Source organism: Scophthalmus maximus, chromosome 8, assembly GCF_022379125.1.
Source record: "Scophthalmus maximus strain ysfricsl-2021 chromosome 8, ASM2237912v1, whole genome shotgun sequence".
Lineage (NCBI taxonomy): Eukaryota > Metazoa > Chordata > Actinopteri > Pleuronectiformes > Scophthalmidae > Scophthalmus > Scophthalmus maximus.
In genome coordinates, this window is record NC_061522.1 from 22,792,501 (window position 1) to 22,812,643 (window position 20,143).

Consider the following 20,143-nt stretch of genomic DNA (forward strand, 5'->3'; position numbering starts at 1 on the left):
ACTACTTAATAATTAATAATTAATTAATTGATTATCAAAATAGTTGGCGATTAATTTAGTAATCGATTACTAATTGATTAATCTATTAAGTGTTGCAGATCTTGTGTAATAATAACACACACACACACACACACACACCATACCCTTTCCTGTTTTAACTCATACGTTGGACCATTATTGTTTAATTTTAATCACATTACATTCCTTGTTATTTCCCCTGGGTAGAAAATGTTTAATGCTAAAATGGATGAAACGGTCCGGAGCAACTCCTGCCCTTCACCCGGGCCCTGTTGAGTTCCTGCGTGTTAGCCCTGCTTTTCCCAAAACGACCTCCACTGAACGACCTGCCTCGGTGTGCGTCTGTGTTCGGGTCTCAAGTTGACAAAAAGACAAGATAGGGAGTGCAGCAAGAAGCATTTTGACTGCACCCTGCATCCCACTTCATGGCTCATGAAAACCAACCTTGCTGTGTGAAGCACTGCGCTCAGTGACGCTGTTGAGTATGAAGCATGTGTATGGTTGTTGATGTCAGCCGGGAGGTCATCTGCCACCCCAAGAGTTCAGCATGGACCTGCAGCCATGCACCTATTGGATGGCACTAGCTGTCAATCACACTGTGTCCAGGCTCTGAAGAAGACCATCATCTACTAAACCAACCTCATGATGTATTGAAGAAGACTTGACTCTAGAGCTTCAGACCATAATACTCCTCGGGAAGGGAAATGGACTTTGCAACCAGGGAGTCGCCCTCTGCTGGTGATTCCAGAGAATGCAGGCTTCAGTCTATGATCACAGCCTGCGCACTCACAGGAATAAAACTAAATATCATCATCATCATCATCATCGCAACCCTTTGGCTCAGCACTCTGTAGGAACGAACTGGCAACTTTTATTACTTCCTCTCATACCCAACACACACACACACACACACACACACACACACACACACACAGAGATAACCCCACCACAACCACATTTGTTGTTGTTATTATTACAAAGGCTTAATTGTTTTATTCACTGTATCTTTTTTTATTATTCAAGGCAGAAGAGTGGCTTAACTGTATTCTCAGGATATTTATAGCTATTAATATATATTTTACAAAATGACTTTTGGACAGAGACAGATGACAATTTAGCACAGTGAGATCTGAATGTTACGACCACTCTCGCTCTGGTTTATTTTTGCTATTCTTGAAAAAAATCCAATCATGTATATATACATTTATATATATGCATGTGCAGTATTTCACCTGCAGCTGCCCAATCCCCGGGCCGATCCCCCGATCCCCCTGCTCCGGGTGATCTCCAACTGAGACTGTGAATTCCTGAGCGACAGCTCAGATGAACACACGCGTGTACTTGTAATGACTGACCTAGTAGTGTGGGTCTGGGTGACTACACAGTAGAGCCATTCTTCTCCGTGTCTGTCCTCTGCCTCAGTGTGTGTGTGTGTGTGTGTGTGTGTGTGTGTGTGTGTGTTCCAATAGCCTTTCCAATCGGTTGCAGACTGGCTAATTGGCTTGAAACTAATTGACCTTGGCTCCAGCGTGGCACGTTACAGGTGGCTGAAGCGAAACCCTCGGTGCGGCTGTGAAGAATCCAGATTGTCGACCGCGTGGCTGCGGTAGAAGAGAAAATACCTTGGGTGCGTACGTCCATTAGAACCAGTGTGTGTCAGAAGGGGTCGATTTGTCCAAATGGAAAAAAAAAGGTCATAGAAACACTCAAACTCATGGTCTCTCATAGTCATGGTTCAGTGTTTGGGAAATATTCAGAGTAATATGAAGAGTTCTTTGATTTGTTTTTAACTGTTAAAAAACATTTGTCCAGGCAGCCGTCATCACAGGGTGTAATTATTCCTAACCTTTCTCGATGTGGCCATCAGATGAATGTGTTGTGATGTGCTCAGAAGACAAAAAAGTGTCACGGTGAGAGCGCAGTTTGAAAGACAAGCAATCATGTTCTCCGACATGTTTGTGTCTCGGAGTCATAAATCCCCCCCCCTTTGCTGGCCCGCTGCCTTCAGGCTAATTGCCCCAAAGAGTTACAGCACCATAAAGCCACTGCACTGAAGTGAGACGTACTCTGTCGGGGGCTGTCTCGTTTGGCACGGGGGCCACTTGATTTAGTCAGTGACGTCCCACCGAGACGTGGCAGCGGACTCGGTGAAAAGGGATAAAAGAGCGCACGGTTCCGGATAAACTGCACCAGGGCCAGGCCGGAGGCCGGAGGCCACACGAGCCACAGAACGGACCCGCCCCATCGATCTACGCTGATCTCATGCGTGACCTCTCTGGAATCTAACCCATGGAAATCCGTCGGAGCCACGGACAACTCACATCCCTTCGACAAGGTGGGAAAAAAACCATGTAGTTGGGAAGAAACCTCACACCGTCTCAAAAAATGGTCGCAAAAAAAAGGCGCAGTCTGGAGCCCCGTTGCTGGCTGGCTGTCAGACTGAAGTTTGTTCAGCTGTAAGACCATGATGAAGGCCACCGCCTGTCGGAGTGTTCCTGTTATTTTGTCCAGCCCCCTGTGCATATTTGAGCTGGAGAATAAAAGCTCTCGGCCTTGAATTCTTCTACGTGAGTCTGTGGCCATTGGCCAACCAAATACAAAATGGGAGCATCAGGGTGAGTCTCGATCTGCCGCAGCCCTGCATGCCACGAGTCTGGATGGCTTTTAATGAGCCAGGGTTCAAGGGTGAGACGATATATCAGGCATTGGGTTTCGCCGTCTGAGGAAACTGAAGATTCAAATAGCCCAGAAGTGAGAGAGTATTTACCTTTCAAGGACCGCAGTGGTGGAAATGTGTTGGTTGTAAACATTACCTTCATCTAAACTGAGCCGGCAGGGTTTTTATGAAGAAACACCTGTTATCCCACAGGTCACCCGTCAAAGATCCAATATGCTGCACATTCACAGCTCCGTTCAAACGCAGGGAAGGGTTTGTCAGTTCAGCGGACCTGCGGGAGGAAATCATCTGAGCCGTCAGGGTAACAAACTCCAAATGACCCTCCTGGAGCCATTTTATGAAACAGGCACAGACCTGAAGTAGAGACACACACACACACACACACACACACACACACACACACACTCACACACACGCACACACACACGGCCACAGTGTACCTGAGTGAGACCTTGCTCTGATTTAGGTCACTAATCCATTACCACAGCAATGGCCTGTCTGCAAATCAGAGTCCTGGGCTTTGTCGCCCATTCATCGGAAAATCAGTATCCACATCTCTGCATCTCTGGATGGGAATGGATTTAGTCTCTTTCGTGTGTGGGTGAGAGAGAGACAGAGAGAGACTGCAGGACAGTGAGTAAATGTGTGCATCCGCATAATAAGGTTGCATTTGTGATGTTGGATTGTGGTCGGCATATTGCTGCCTAAACAAAAGCTTTGTGCAGGGAATAAATCTGTGCAATAAGTGTGTGTGTGTGTGTGTGCGTGTGTAAAAGAGAGCGAGAGAATCAGCAGGGTTATGAACAAATTGGTGGGTTTATAAGCCAAAATAGTTGTGTTCAGTTAGCACAGACTGATTCAGTTACAAAACCTTGACCACTCACAGAGCTTTTACAGTACGAGTCACATTCACCCGTTCACACACACATTCACACACTGCCAGTGTCTCGTTTCTCTCTTTGTTGTTGTTGTGCCCCGGGTACGGGGAGGCCGACGCTCACCGCGAGGCCAAAACCCCCGAGTCGTGACGTCGTATCCGCTGGTTACAAAAACGTGTATTGCTTCAGAACCGCCGACTGTGTCATGCGTGCGGACCGGGGGAGGTGTCGATGTAACCGTCTGTATCTCCTGGGCCACAGCCGCCCGAAAAATAGTGATCCCACAATGCAGTGGGAGGGTGCTCTGCCTGACAAGATGGGTAGATAGGTAGATGTACTTTATTCATCCCCAACTGAGAAATTCCCGTGGTAAAGCAGCAGGAATCAGTCACTCAGCACTCCTTACAAAATACTAAAATATAAGAAATACAAGTGTGAAAAATGTAACTTCGGAATGACACAATTTCCAAGGTTTTTTTCTGCATTGTTCAAGCCTTGTTTATTGTTAAGTGTCTGCATTGTGTCTTTGAGGGTGATGCGCCCACATAAACTCGCTCTCAGCCACGCCCTTTGCTTGCAAACTGCAATAGAATTTTTTTGAAACATTGTCTGTAATAATTAATGCAGTGGATGTGTGACAAAAACGACCGAACGAGTCACCAAGCATTAAAAGCAGGGTCTTCTAAATCAGTTTTTGTCCTAAATGAGGGAACTCAGCTGCACTCTGCAGCAAGCTTCTTAAATGTCTCTTAGCAGCGGTCCTGCCTGGGACAATACAAGAACAACAGTTCTAGTCCCAGAATCTTTGCAGTGACTGCTCTGCGCTTGCTTTGTGCTGCAGCTGCGAGACTGCCGCTCTTGGCTCATTTTAATGTCACCCTTATTTTGTCTTGATTGAGGCAACCTGCAACAGAATTGCATCCTCATTGTTGAATAAGACGCGACATCACGGAACTGTTCTTCTTCTTCTGCGGCGCTGAAGTCAGCAGCTGGTGCTGCGCTGACGGTGTCACGAATCCAGTCAGATTCTGTCCGATCCTCTCTTTGTCGGGCAGAGATGTGGGTTTTCATACATACGTCTTCAATGGATGATGTTTTGTGAAAGATGTGATTTTATCTCCCAGCTGTGGGACGTGTGCCGGGTGCCTTGCATCTGCAGATTTAGTTCTGAAACATGTCTCTTAGGTATGTAAGTTTCATGAGGAAGTTGTTATTGTTAAACGTTTGGGCAAGTTCCTCTCCCTGTTCTTCCAAGAAGATTCTGATTTCACTCCGCAACTCCCACAACGCCCTGGATGAAACGTTGCCACGTGACAGCCAGCGGGACTCAGTGGTCCCGTCTCCTCGCGCAGTGCGGAAAAAAAGGCAAGTTTTGATGTAGTTGACTGTGGAAATGATGTCTGTCTTAACATCGTTCAGCTCGGGACTCGGGACTCGGCTGTGTTGATGCCGGAGCGTCTCTGTGTATCAGACAGTGTGTCCACTGCACAATGGGGGAGACTCGCTTGACCAGCGCTTGCAGCCCTCCTCGTTTCCCAGCCAGTGCCTGCGCCCCGTCTGTGCAGATTAGTGGTGGGCGATCTGGCCAAAAGATCATACGACGATCTTTTGGGATAGAATCATGCCCCACGAACCATCTAGGCTATCCAAAATAACAAACAAGTGAGCATCTTAAGTCAGAAATAGACAAATTTAAGTAAAACGTATTGAAAACATAACAAATGTTGTCTTTGACTTGGGCCAGCAGGAGTAGGGTGTACTTTCACTTTCACTTTCACTAAATGTTCCCACAGATCGCTCGTGTTGCGGCCTTGACTTGCAAAACATCTGTTACACTTGTGGCAACAAGTGTTGTCTCCATCGATTTTGGTGAAGAACAACCAGACTTTTGACCAGTTCAAACCTCAGTGTCCAGAGTGTTTTTGTATGTGCTGACGGAGATAGAGACGCACAGATCTCTGCTCAGTACACTGGTACTCTCTCCATTCCAAAAATTATATCTGTTGGTTGTGATGAATGCATGCGCAGTTTCCTGCAACAAGACCATCTTGTATTAGAGTCATTACGGTGTCTGCGTTCTCCAGAGTGTTGCAGAAACTTCCCCGCGATCTGTACGATTCCTCTGAAAATCAGATCGTATGCCGAATTCAGATCGGTGACGACATAAGATCGTCGGATCCCCACACAGTCCTCCCATATCAGGTCAGCCTCTTTCAAGGGTTGTGTCAATGATTTTGAGCAATTCATCTGCAGCGTTACACATTTGCTGAAAAGCAAATCCTCTCAGTCATCAATCATCGTCAGCATCAGTGAATCTGACGTGTGTCATCAACAAACAGTCTTTGTCGCTTCATCCATCGGCAGAGCAAAACGCTTGTCTGGTATCTCGTCATGAAGCTGCTCCTCCATGTCTTTAGACATGTCATAAATAGGCCTCGCGTCAGTATTGTTTGAAAGAGGAATATGGTTTAGCTTGCTGGCTGTTGCTTCACCAGTCATGGGAAGTATTAATTCCTCAGCTATAGTGTGCAGCTTTTGACTCTGGGCCACTCGGCGAGCTACTTGATGAGAGGAAAGTTGAGCATTTGAAGGCACAGAAGCTGATGGAGTTGTTTTCATTCTGAAGGAATCAACAGGCTTCTCTTTGTGTTCGGGATGTGTCGACTCCAGGTGGCGGTCTCACACGGTCTGAAGCTGATATTTTGAGACACGCAACACACTGTGGTCTCTCTTCTTCATTGTAACGGTGAAGCCAAGGGCGAGATATGCCTCGTCATATTTCCATCGTCTGCCCCTCCTTTTACAAACCTGTCCATGCTTTGCTAGCAGTGCAGCATGCATCATTTGTTTGCATCCGCCACCCCCATTCCCCCAGTTTGGGAACCACTGGTATATGAGTTCATATATGGACGGTAAAGACAATAAAGTAATTTTGTAACTTAGTAGTAATGTTACATTACTATTTTAGAAAGTAGAATCTATGTCCACCACCTACAAAAAATGCGGGGTCCATTCAATTTTCACAACATGGGTATCCTTCTTTGTGAAGAATCATCGTCCCTAACGTGCACAAAGGAGTGAGGGCCATTCAACATATTATATATATGTTATAATATTATTTATTTTGTAGGACACATGGTTGAACTACCAACATGGGCATTACATTGGAGTAGTCTTTCTCATCCAAACGGTCTCTCTCTCTCTCTGATATCCCAAAATTCCTCATCGCTCATCTAATTCTGTTGTTACTCATGTGGTGGTGGACATGTAGCATCCAATGAGCTTGTCTGAGCTCACGTCCAGTGATGTCCAAGCAGGTCAGCGTGAGCTCTCAGGACTCGTCTCCATAAGAACAAACCAAACAGTGAGCCGGAAGTTGAGGCCTGGGTTGAGTTATTTGTAGAATCAATTTATTCCCTGCTAACATATACAATATTCCTGAATGAGCTTGATTGTAGCGTTTCTCCAAAGATGACGTCAGCTGTTCATCTCTGTCAGCTCTGTAAATCCAGCTGCTCACCAGTGGAAGAATCTCGGGGCATGTCGGAATCATTTGAAGCCATCACCTGTTTGACTGCCTGCAGCAGTTCTGTACACTCAGTTCCTTAACATCCTTCCGCCACAACCGCCTGGCAAATTACAAACGCAGGGGCATCTGCCGCAAGTGTCGAGCGCGGGGAACGGGGATGCAAATCATGAGCTGGAGTCTCGCTCACTGTAGGTGGAACAGGGACAACTCCAAATACTGAATATTTCTCTTTCAAACGCCAGTCATCACGGCTTCTCTTTGTAAGACGCCGCCCCAGTGATGGACGCCGCCCCAGTGAGCACAGATCGCAGGACAAGGGAGGGGGAGATGGATGATGCAAACTCAGAGGAGAGGAGAAAGAGTGAAGTGAGAGTTGAACGGGTGGGGGGGCGGGTCTGGGGTAACGAGAGGAATGTAAGGAGAGCGGCAGAAATCCTATGACGTCCCGACAAAAGAATGAGAAAGAAATGTCTGTGTTGTGACAATTATAGACCTCAGGAGAGGAGGGGAACGAATGATGACAAACCCACAGAGAGACACACACACACACGCTGTGAAGTGGCACAGCGTGTCTCCACAACAGAAGGTGACGGGAACGGGTTCTTTTCTTTTTAATCATTCTATTAAAAAACGCTGATGCACTGAAATGATCTGTACAGTTAACTGGTGTGTTCTACATATAATACACGTATACACCACTCAGAGGACAGAGCTGAAACAATGGACGTGACACACACACACACACACACGCACACACGCACACACGCGCCCGCGTCTGACAATGGACTTCCATGTGAAATGACAGCAGGGTCGGCGTTTGCATTTTAATTGCTGACCCATTTGTCTGGATGAGGAGCGCTCTCCAAATCTGACAGACACACACACACACACACACACACACACACACACACACACACACGCCAGCAGCACACACAGATGTACTCACGAATTATTTTAAAAACACGTGAACATAATCCAAAACATATGACTCATAGTCTCATAATTAACTATCAAGACTTCTTCCAATTAGGAAGAAATCACTTTTGATGGTATGCCTTGTCGTTCACTTGTACACGCGCAGAGCCCCTGTCAGTGTGCGCTGGTTGTAGGCTCCATGGCCCTCGGGTGCTTTGCTTCATATTCGGTCCGTTAAATCGATCTTGACACAAGTAGAATTAGATGGAGACGAATGAGAACAATGGAGGCGAGTCATAAAAGGCCCTTTGTGTCCGTCCGTGCTCTGCTCTGTGCGTCCGCGCTCCTCCTCAGAGAATGTAGTTGTGAGTACATTTCTGGAGAGCGGATGGATTGTGGAGCTCCGGGAAGGTTGTGTGTCTGCTCTCGCTTCACCTCGCAGCTCGCAGGCGGACACAGCAGCCCGTAAGAGAGGCGGCCGCGCTGCCCTTTTCAGGGCTAATACGTCCATTAGCTGTACCAGTTATCGGCTGAGGGTCGCAGGGGCTGGGGAAAATCCCAGCTGACGCGGGGAGTGAGGGGGTCAGTCCATCACAGGACCGACATACAGAGACAAGCAACCCGTTCACACCTACACCTAGTCTCCAGTTCACCTGCATGTGTGTAGAATGTGGGGAGGGGATTCCGCTGGGAGGTGACGGTGACGGTGCCGACCACTGGACCACTGCGCCACAGAGGGCTCAAACTGAAATTTTCAAATAAAAGCACAATGGCAGCTCATTTGAAAAAAATTATTCAATAACAATAATACTTATAGTTATTTTAAAAATGAAATAACATACAAGAAATTGTTCTACCAGATAATGAATCTCTTTGATTTGCAGTTAGTATTTTTTTCCTCTACATTTACACACACGTGCACATTCTATTTCATTTTTAAATCCATCACCGATGTATTTATCTTCCTCCTTTCTTGCTTTAAATGAATTCATACTCATTTAGCTGCAGGGACTTATTTCAGTTCATGTAGTAAAGCATATACATCCATCCAACCTTTATTAAAAGCGTGGTGCGGTCGAGTGTATGTGTGAGACCTCGTCCTCTCTCTAAATGTGTAATAATAATTTGGTGTTCAGCGTGTTAAGACTAATCTCTTACCCTTGAACCACTGTCTACCTGGACAGAAATAAATCATCCTGTGTGTGAGAGTGTCTGAGCGAGCGGCTGCAATAAATCACCGCTCCACAGGTTTTCACCAGTTCTGCGCTGCAGTACACTGATTACAGGGAGAGAGAGAATATCTGAAAAAGAAGGAATGAGTAAAGGCGAGCCAGAATCCCCTCCAGGGGAGGGGCTGGTCGGAGAAGAGAAGAGGGGAGGAGGATGAGAATATGAGAGAGAGGAGCTATGGATGGACCCACTCGTCTCACAAGTCCTCAGTAACACACACAGTTGGATACAAGAGACTAGCTCCTGCACTCACACACTCTGTGTTCATGAGTGTGTGTGCAGGTATATCATTTGGAGAATCAAGGCTTCAACGCTGAGTATATTAAAGTGAATAAAGGTGTGTATACTGTATATTTGGGGTTCGGTTCCATACGACACAGTGGCGTCACAGTTCGGTACGTTTTCGATACAGCAAAAAAGTAGAAATGCCAGAGAAATGTCCTTGATTTTTAAAAATGTATTAAAACTGACATGATATAGTACGATGTTTTTTTTTTGGATTACTTTAAACAATGATGGAGCTTTAACTGACCCGTCTTCTGGGGTGTCTTCTTAGCAGCATCCAAAACAAAAGCAGTTCCTTGTAAAAAAAAAAATATGTGTAGTATTGTTGTAGTTATGAACAAATAGTAAAAAAAGTACAAAAAGAAAGAAACATCTATATTTTGTTTTATAAATTACATTATACCATAAACGCAAACTACATTTGCTTGATATATAAAACTAAAAACATTGTGTTACCGTCAATGTATATTCACTTTGAATAAAGACAGGAGTATTCTCTTCAAAATATTTTAATATTTTGTGCGGTCCTTTTAAAAATATGCGTCACCTTTTAATACAAGGAAATAAAAACCACAATGAATTTTACAGCCTGTAAAGCAGATTATTATATTTTTACATGTTAAAAATTAAAGCAAAAACCCCTGAAGAATAAATTAAAAACATGGGCTATTGGATTGTTTTCTATAACCCTAACCACAAAAAAAATGATTGTACATCGTCCCCTTAAAACTTGAGATATGTACTGTTATAGCCATCATGTGTAAGAATAGAGCTTCTAACAGTGTTAAAGCTTTGAAAAATGACAAGAATATATGAATGTCACATTATTCAGAATCATTCCAAATACAAGAAGAAAACCAAAAATAAACAAGGAATAATACATTTCAAACCACGGAGGTGCAATCAATGAACAAAGGTCTGTCACTCCAGTCAGTTTAGGAAAAACCATTACCATTATTAATACTGTTGGATTTCTGGCCATTGTGAATGAAGCTTTTGTTTTTATTCATATGGATAATATCAGCGCCACAATGTGTATACAATACCACAGAAAGTGAGAATCCTGCTGACAGAGAAAGTCTGATATTAAGGCCATTTCAAAATAAAATTCCAGGGTCCTATCCTGAATACATGCTTTAAAACAGAACCAAAAAGCAAGTTGTATCCAAATGTCTTTCTTGGGTTAAAATGTAGAGCTTGACACTGCACACCCTGTGTCATTCATCTCCATGAATACTTTCTGCAGTGCATTCAAAATGATTTCTCCTGGAGAGTTATGGATATGGATGTAGTGTCTTCTAGATGCAATGCTTTCACCACAATGGGTTGGCAAATGAAATATTGCTTTTATTTACAACGTTGCCATGTATGTAGTATGAAGCAAATTTGATTCATTGTGCAAGTACATACCTGATCAAGACGTAAAGTATATATATTTGTCTCAATCAGCTTGCTGTGGTGTTTGTCCAAGGAAGCGAGGAGTCGCGTGGATCATTTGTGATCCTCATGAATTTATTGTAATTACATCACTTGTTATGTTACAACTTTGAGGTTCATGAGGGTTTTTTTTTCAAATGGATTGGTTTGTCACAATTTTTTTAGCAGTTTTGTTGTGATAGGGGATTTATGATTTATTACACTTCATTCAAAAAGTGACTTGCTTGGCTACATCCGAGTTATTGTAGAAACCAAGCTGAAGGGTGTGGACAGGAGCTCTGCATCATCTGGTTGGCTAGTCACTAAGGCATAACATATTTGGGATTTCTCTTTAAACATACATGACAGTAATGTTCACGTCATCATTTTGGGACGTAATCAGTTTGGAAATATGGCTTCCTGTTCTAAAAACAACTGTGAACCTGATTTCCCATTTTCCTGAGACAGCATTATCCTTAATTTTCAGTAACATACTGTAATTGTACAATAGTGCGTTATGCAGAAAAATGAAGGATTCAAAAATTCCACTTATAATTTAAGCGAATCTAAAGCAGTACGCGTTTTATAAAAATCTGCAAATATTACCTTCCATAAGCTGGCACTTTTGTGTGTGCCCCCGGAAAAGAAATCTGTGTTTTCGGTGCAGCCCAGGCTCCGTATATGAAAAACAAAGAAGATGGTTCGGACCGCACCACACAACAATATGAGTGCAGTTTGTAGACATCACTCATCGAAACCATAAGAGACGTGCTAGGCCTAGTTCACAAAATTGATATTTCTTAATATTCTGCCAAGAGCAAACAGAGCAAAGTCGTCATGTAAATGAAATATGAAGCTACCCTTCATAACTCTGGATTCATATACGTGCATGGGGCACAGCTGCCTATCCCTAATCTAGTATTAATCCGTCCCCTTAGTGCTAATTTAAACAGAGTCACTGCTCTGAGATTACCTGATCGGAGGAGGAGGAGGAGCATGAGCTCTTTTTATTATATATTATTCGTTTTTGTGGTGGAGGTCTTTTCAGACTGTATTCACAGAGCGGTGAACAGACTGCCACCTGCGACTGTGTAAACAGGGGAGACGCGACAGGCGAGCACACGTCCGCCCGCACGAGTTCCGAGAAATGAAGCATCACTCTGAAACCCGAGTGCCCCTGGTATCTCACAGAACGCATCGCCACAGGAGCATGCGGAACATGGAGCAGTGACAGGTAGATGTAAAGCACGTACGGCAACTGAATGAGCACGTCACAAAAACACGACAGAGCGACTGACTGGTTGTTTGATGCTGGAACCGTCGCCGTCACACCACGATACAGTGAAGTGTAACACGCAGTGGTCCATAATGTCATTGTATTGTAAATATTCTGCTCAGATTTGTCTATGTGTTTTCAGATGGTTTCGGCAGAAATGCGGGACATGTTCCATCATTCTGTTTTGAATTCAGTGTTTTCAACAGTGGGTTGGCGTTTGAAAGATGTGCTGCAATGCACAGTGTTTTGCAGTCGTTGGAGTATGAATGATAAAAGTAGTTCTTGGATTTTGGAGAGTGTGGTCACTGAATGCATTTAGTGTGAAAGCAAAGAAAAGTGATTCTCCGTTCGGTCCGCAGAGAATCTGCTTCACTGACTGTGAGGATTTTGACAATGGGACCTCAGTTTGCACCAGTCAAACCTCTGGTCTGAAGCAACAGTACTATACAAGTCAAAGTGTTTCCTTTAATTGTATCCAATGGGGGTTATTGGTAAACTGGCAAATTAGACCCCGAGTCAAAAAGTCATTTTATTTTGAGCGTATTGTCAAATTTGTTTCTCCACAAGGTGGTGACCCACAGAAATGATCTCGAGGATAAGGGTCGGGACCCCCCATTTAAGGATCTGTGATTTTCGATAACATTTCTCTCAGCAGCAACGCTTATTGTGTTGGAGAAGAGTGCAGTGACCTGCAGGCGGAACGACCAATGGCTAATACTGCAGGCTCACGTTTCCAAAACAATTATCATAAAATGACAATTATATTATATATTTCAATAATTTATGAGACAAAATAGATCGTCAAACCAAAAGTAGTTATCAGGACAGGCCTATTCGTCACAATTCCCTTAGACTGCAATGTCAATTATTTCATTCTAACTTTTTTACATTCACCTAACGTGAAAAGGGAGTGATTGTAAACAGCAACATGTGGAAGTCGCATGTGAGTGCAGTGAAACGTTCCATCATAATAACCACAGACTGAATGGCGTGTGTCACATGTCGCAGTTGCTCAGGCAGCATGCAGCTCCAATCAGGATAATTATGAGCTAGTGAAATATAGACAATTAATGCAAATGGTGATCCAAAGAGTACCATCTGTTCTGCTCTGCTGCACACACACACACACACTCACACACACACGCGCACACTCACACACACACACACGCACATACACACAAACACACACTGACACACACACGCGCACACTCACACACACACACACACTCACACACACACGCACACGCACACGCACACACACACGCACAAGCACACACACACACACACACACACACACACACACACTCACACTCACACACACACGCACACACACACACACGCACAAGCACACACACACACACGAACACACACTCACACACACGCACACTCACTCACACACACACACACACACACGCACATTCACACACACACACACACACACACACACACTCACACACACACACACACACGCAGACGCACACACACACACACACGCGCACATTCACACACACACACACACACACACACTCACACACACACACACACACGCACGCACACACACACACACACACAGTGAAACAGAGAAAGGGAGCTGGTGAATTACAGTGTGCAGGACACATGGACACGGAGATTAACGATTTCATCGACAGATGAGGGATGATTTGATTTGGTCAGTGAACAGACGAAACTTCACACACCAGCAGCTGGAGAAACACTAATCGAGCACAGTCGCACACAGTCAAATGCTGCATTTTATTTGTTTTAGCTTCCAACTCCTCCACCATGGCACCACGGACGTGTAGAGTCATGCGAGGAGACATCTAGGCTGATGTGGTTCTGTAGGTCATTGTTTACACAGAACCACCAGATTCTTATACGATGAAGATATGGTCTGTGAAGAAAATGAATAGGACACATTTTGAGAGTCCAATAGCGTATTCCAAGACTTTGACAGTGAGAATGTGATTTGAAACATCTCAAACAGGGAACATTTAAGTTCATTGTGAATGCTGCCACAGGGGAAATGATGAAATGGTCACAGACCTGATTTTGGCCCAATCCCATTTCTCAGTTCCCCTACCCCTTGCTACCCCTATGTAACGCGACGCGTCATCAGTAGGCAGACGGGACGTGTTTTCACCGGAGATTCTTTTTTTGCTCTTCTTTTTCAACATGCCTGGAATGACGGCGATTATCGTGGTAAACACGCTGTTGCAGTTACTATGGTGACGTACCCAGAATGTTCAAAGAACAAACATGCTGATTACAGTTTGTTGGGATGACAGGACCGGTGAATCACCCCGTGGTCTTATAACGACCAAACAGAACCTTTTCTTTTGCCCTTGGCTCCTAGGAAGAAAAGCGCCGCAATACATTGAAACGACGAACAAAGGTTGTCACACAACTTTGTGAGTGCCCTGGACATTTTGTCGTCCGACTTGCTGGTGATTTGCAAGGCACTTCTCACAGCCCTCCGTCTGGGGTGTGGGTCTGGAAGATCTCCGTCCGGAGGAACATCTAGCCGAGGGGAAGGGGCAAGGGGTGAAATGGGATCGGGCCTTACTTTTGCTCTTTGATCAAAAATGTTGAATGTAACAAAACGCCCCTAACCTCCTGAACCCTGAAACCAAGTCTTAACCCTTCAACCACGAATGTCCCTCTAGTCAAACTGGTCCCCATAGACACACACACACACACGCACACACACACACACACGCACCACACAACTTGGAGGTCACCGTTAGCCTCCGGGGCAAAAGCCAAGCAGTCAGTGAGCACACAGAGGAAGTGCCTGAGTGTGTCCACACGTGCCCTTCCTCTGTGTGCGTGACCTTGTTCGTCGGGCAGACCTCCGTAGTGGGATTGTGACTGCTCCTTTTTTGAAGCAGGAAACACATTTAAGCACAAAAGCGTCGCCGCCCGTCCATAGAAATGGGTACACACACACACACACACACACACACACACACACACACACACAGACGCACGGTACCATGTCCTGGCCTGTGTGTTGCCCCAGGCCCAGTCGGATGCTCACACTGTTCACCTTAATGGATACGAGCTCAGTCTATTGAGTGAGGGTCCGTCCCATTTCCCCCCGCTTGGCCCTGCCCCCCGGCCCTACCCCCTTCCGTTCTTCCACTCCACCTGAAGTCAGCATCGGACCACCCTACGTTTGAAGGGGTGCAAATATATATTTCTACTTTTCTAGTCTTAATAACCACTCAAAGCGCCTTTACAGTACAAGTCACATTAACCCATTCAAACACACACATTAATATATATATATATATATATATAAAATTTTTACCACCTATATTTTTGTATTTCAGTGTAGCTGAGCTACTCCACTACAGCCCAGGGGCCACGACTGTTTCTCTGCTGCACTGATGATTGCTGGTTCAGGGTTACTGTACATGTTTGGCTACGTTGTGTATACAAGGAGTCAGGGAGTCAAATTGGCTCAATCAGATGCAATATTCAACAGCGGGTATTGCGAAAAACCTTCTGGGACAAACATCACATCTGGAGACATTCAGAAACAAACCAACAAAATACCAATAGCGAACTGTGAATGGACTGTACTCAGACTATCTTCATACAAGGCTTCTTCTAGTCTTATCGACCACTCAAGTACAGCACAGTCACCCCGACTTGTGTTACTTTAACTGGGGATGATTTGCTTGAGATCCAAATTTAGCTGCAGTTCGTTTTTCAAGGGAAAGTTCAAAAAGCAAAGTAAATGAGAGTCCGCAGGAAAACAGGAGGAGAGATGGAGAGTAGAAGAACGACCGGAGGGAGAGGGAGAGCCACAGAAGACGAGGGGGAGAGAGAGAGAGAGAGAGAGAGAGAGAGAGCTACTGTGGCACTCAAGAACAACGGACGGACCACAGACAAGTTTTGTTTTTCATTTGGATAGAAGCAAAGATTATTTACAAGATAATGAGCTCATTACGTCACAGCAGAGAAGTTAGAGTTGGAAGAGAAGGGAGCAATTCGGCCGGCAGCTCGATGTGTTTGTGCTTTTTTCCTCATGACCTGAGAAAAGATGCACTCGTTTTAGTGTGGTCATTGGCCCCTCCCACTGGGGCTGTGAACCATTTGGGGAAAACGTCTAACTGCGATTTTTTTCTGACAGATGCTGTGATTATAATACGCGCGCGTGACGATTCTCCGGCCTTCCTCCAACTGTTCTTCAGACCAGGTTGCAGCGTTGAATCCATGCTCGCTGACAAATGTCATTCCAAATCAACTTAGAGAGTCAATCAATCCCTAAACCGCTTTTCTTTCTAGCTGTCTGTAAATCCATGTATGTGGTTGATTAGGAGTGTTGTTGATTGATTGATTCTACACTTTGCGTGGTAAATATGCACAGTGACTCACTAGCTACTAGTTTGCTATTGGCTGATCTGTAGGCAGGTGATGTATCCGGACGAAGCGAATGTCACCAACTATATAAGAACCTCCCTCTCACAGTCTGAGGCAAAGGTCAGATTGTGCAGATTGGGGTCGAGGAGTGATAATGAAGAGCGGAGTGTGAGGATGGTGTAAGTAGTTACTGCAAAATGATTAATCTATTGATGAATCTGCTTTGAAATGTGTCTATGATAAGAGGGAAATGGGGCTATTTGTTTAAAAATGGATGTTTGTTCTGTTAGACAACATTGCAATCTGCCTGTGTTCTAAACACAGAGCGGAGAGTCCGCAAAGTGAAGTGCCTATAACATGTAATTCTTCAAACGACCAGCAGAGGGCAACTACACTGGTTGACTTTCCTCTCGCTTTAATATGGTTTCTGCGGCAACGCACGGCATTTTCCCACCATTTTGAAAACAGTGTTTTTTAACAGTTTTGGAAACAGCGTGTTAGCGTTTGAAAGAGGCCCTGCAGATATTCAGTGTTTTGCAGTCGCTGGAGTGTGCATCAGAAAAGAGTTTGTGGATTTTGGAGAATGTGGTCACATTTAGTGTGAAAGCGAAGCAAAGTGATTCTCAGTTTGGTCCACAGTGAATCTGTGTCACTGACTGTGTGAGGAGTTTTGACAACGTGACAGTTTGGACCAACGCATAAAAACCTGTAATATATTAAACAGAAACTCGTGTCATGGTGTGTCAGATCTGTTTGCATTGAACTGTTTTATCCTGAGACTTGAGAGAGACAGGGGACAGAGTTCAGGGGAGGTGAATCGTGGCATTCTTCACATCAGCATCTCTGTTAATGCTCAGCCAAACAAGATTATAATTCTTTCTCTGAAAAAAAATGCTCCTTATATTGATTTCGCATTTCAATTTCTCTGTCCTCCCTCCGGAATGTGAGAGATCAAGTGATTGAGACAGAGCCATAGCGCAGTTCTATCAGTGCAGCTCGACACCGTGAGGACGGCCGATGATTGACTTACTTTTACTTTTCAGCAACTAATTACACTCTTTTGTCCGAGCACATTTGTATGGAGACACAAGGCTGGACACACATAAAAGGAGCGCCACTTAGCATTCACAAGTCACGAAGTCCCGAGGTCGCCCCGTCGATGCACAATTGATTTTGCACACACTGCTTGTAAGGCGCGGCCTCGCCCTGCGGGTCGATACCCCAACACGGTTCAACAACTTTGGTCAAGTTCTCCATCAGTCACAAGTCAGAGACGCGGGGACTCAATGTGGAAGTTGAACGGTGAACGGTGAATGGACTGTAGTTTTATCGCGCTCCTCCAGGGTGTCGCCGGCCTCTCAAAGCGCTTTTCAACCACACACCATTCAGACTCTGCCAGCACAGCTGTCAGGGGCAATTTGTGGGTTCAGTGTTTTTGCCCAAGGACATTTTGACATGCAGGGGACATGGAGGAGCAGGGGGATCGCAACCACCGTAGGGCTGGACAACCAATTGGAGAAGATGGGAGCGGGGTGAGGAGACACATTTTGTGGGATGTGAGGGTGAAACCTGAATAAATAGTTTGGCATATGTCAGCAGATGGGTGACTCTATTTGACAAGTCAAACCCAAAGGGCGTGCGGCTGTAACTCTCTTTATCCCATGCGACCATTTTTCACCATCACTTCCGTGCTCAGTCATTCACATTGTTTTAAGGTTTTGTTCGCTTTTGTTGTCGCTTCTTTTATCCATTCTTCAATTTCATCATTCATTTTTGTTTTGTTTTTTTGGTTGTATTCTTCATAGGTTCTCCCATGCCCTCCCCCTCTTGTCCACCATCTGTCTGTGACCAATCACATCCACACAGTCCACATGACAACCTGTTGTTAGCCGACGCAGCAGAGGCAGACTCAGAGGAGGAGGAGGAGGAGGAGGAGGAGGAACAGGAGGAAGAGGAGCACGCGGCCCGATTGTGCTCACCTGTTTCACATGGTAAAGAGACATCCATTGTTACATTCGTAAACCTTTTTAGAAGCTGTTCAAATATCCTTTTATTTTCCAAATATGATTTATTGGATTGATGTCTCCCTTTCATCAAAAGTCAGCTCTGTAACATTCATACTGAATAAATCTGTGTCAAATGTAAAGACAGGGAAAAAGTGTTGCACACACCATTTGCATATTTCTTGACCAGGACATTGACCCAGTGATCAGCACCTCACTGCTCACTCAATAGAACCTGTGGACAGGCGCGTTTTGGAAGCATGTTTGCTCATGCTGCAAAAGTATTTTCAGCTCGACAGGTAGTGAAAAAAGACGTGTGTAGGTCTCTAATTGACTTTTCTTGTGTCTCACGTTCCTCTTTACATTCCAGCCTCCCTCACTTCCTTTTCGACCCCCTCGTACTGCTGTAAACTCCACCGCATGTGCTCTCGCGCTGCTGGCTAATGATAAAATGTTGTGCATAACACATAACTCATAACACTTTACCAAGCACAGCGTGGTGGCTTCTGATGGGTTCCAGTGCGCTGCCCATGGTTGTCCTCAATAGATCAGCCGCCTGCCTGGCTCTCTGTCGCAGTCTCTCACAGCTTTTTTCGTTTTTTTGCCTGTTTGCTTTCCAACTTTCTATTCCCGGCATGTCTGTGTCTTATCTGCCGAAATCCTCAAACTGTATCTGCTGTTGGAGAGCAACTGACAGACATCAGGACAACAGGACCAATTAGGTCTTTAATCTGTAAATTGAAAGAAAGAAATATAACTGTGATGGCTGTTTTCTTGAATGTTGGGAAAGTGGGTCAGGACAATACATAAAGCATTTTGAAAATGTATAACATTTATGAAAATGTACTACAGTTATTCAAATTGGAGCCATTGTACAGCCACACTTACAGCTTTGTTTTTTTATCCTGTGGGTTTTCTTATAGTAAGAAAACCCACAGGACAGTATTTTGTGTTTGAGTGGTTGGGAATATGACGTGGTTTGAACGGAAATTGTTTTGCCAGTGTATTAGGCTAACGTGAAGCGCGCTGGAGAAACATTGTGGAAGGACGTAAGTATGACAGACGTGAATTGAACGTTATTTAAAATGGACAAATCAAGCTACTTTGTTTTCGTCGGAAACTTCTTCAACAGAAAACTCGGTTCGAGTAAGAGCAGTGTGCAGCGTAGTTGTGTTCCGTTCTCGTTTCAACAGTGGGCACACTGACTTCACTGATCAGTGTCCAACCAGAAGAGCTCATTTGAGTCATCTGAATTCTGGCATTATCAGGGCCTGGTTGCCGTGGTGCCTGCTCCCTGTGGCTCTGCACATGGCACATGTTAGGGTGAAACCCTAGCGTGGTGATCTGAGACCTGTTTGACTGCGGAGGTTTACCAGCACCAGATGCTGAGTCGCCTCGGCGGCCAATGTCCCTGGAACAGCCTGCGTGTACTTTGGAGTTTGATAGGAAACAGACTTTGATGGTATGAAGAGGGGAACTGTGTCGACCACAAGTCGAGTCAGAGTACATCAGGGGAGGGGGCATGAAAGAGACAAATTAGAAGAATGA

The 20,143-nt window shown here is 44.9% G+C and overlaps 1 protein-coding gene across 10 annotated transcripts in view; it reads left to right on the forward strand.

The window, feature by feature from the left end:
• The window catches only part of LOC118312259 (teneurin-3-like), a 193,464-nt gene that overhangs the window by 76,079 nt on the left and 97,242 nt on the right, over positions 1-20,143 (forward strand). For 7 of the 10 annotated variants that reach the window (XM_047333787.1, XM_047333790.1, XM_047333789.1 and 4 more), the window contains one exon: positions 18,398-18,583. The exons of the other annotated variants lie outside the window; for them this stretch is intronic. In XM_047333787.1, the coding sequence (XP_047189743.1) occupies positions 18,398-18,583 (186 nt within the window). The remainder of the gene's footprint in view (positions 1-18,397; positions 18,584-20,143) is intronic. 10 annotated transcript variants of the gene reach the window in all.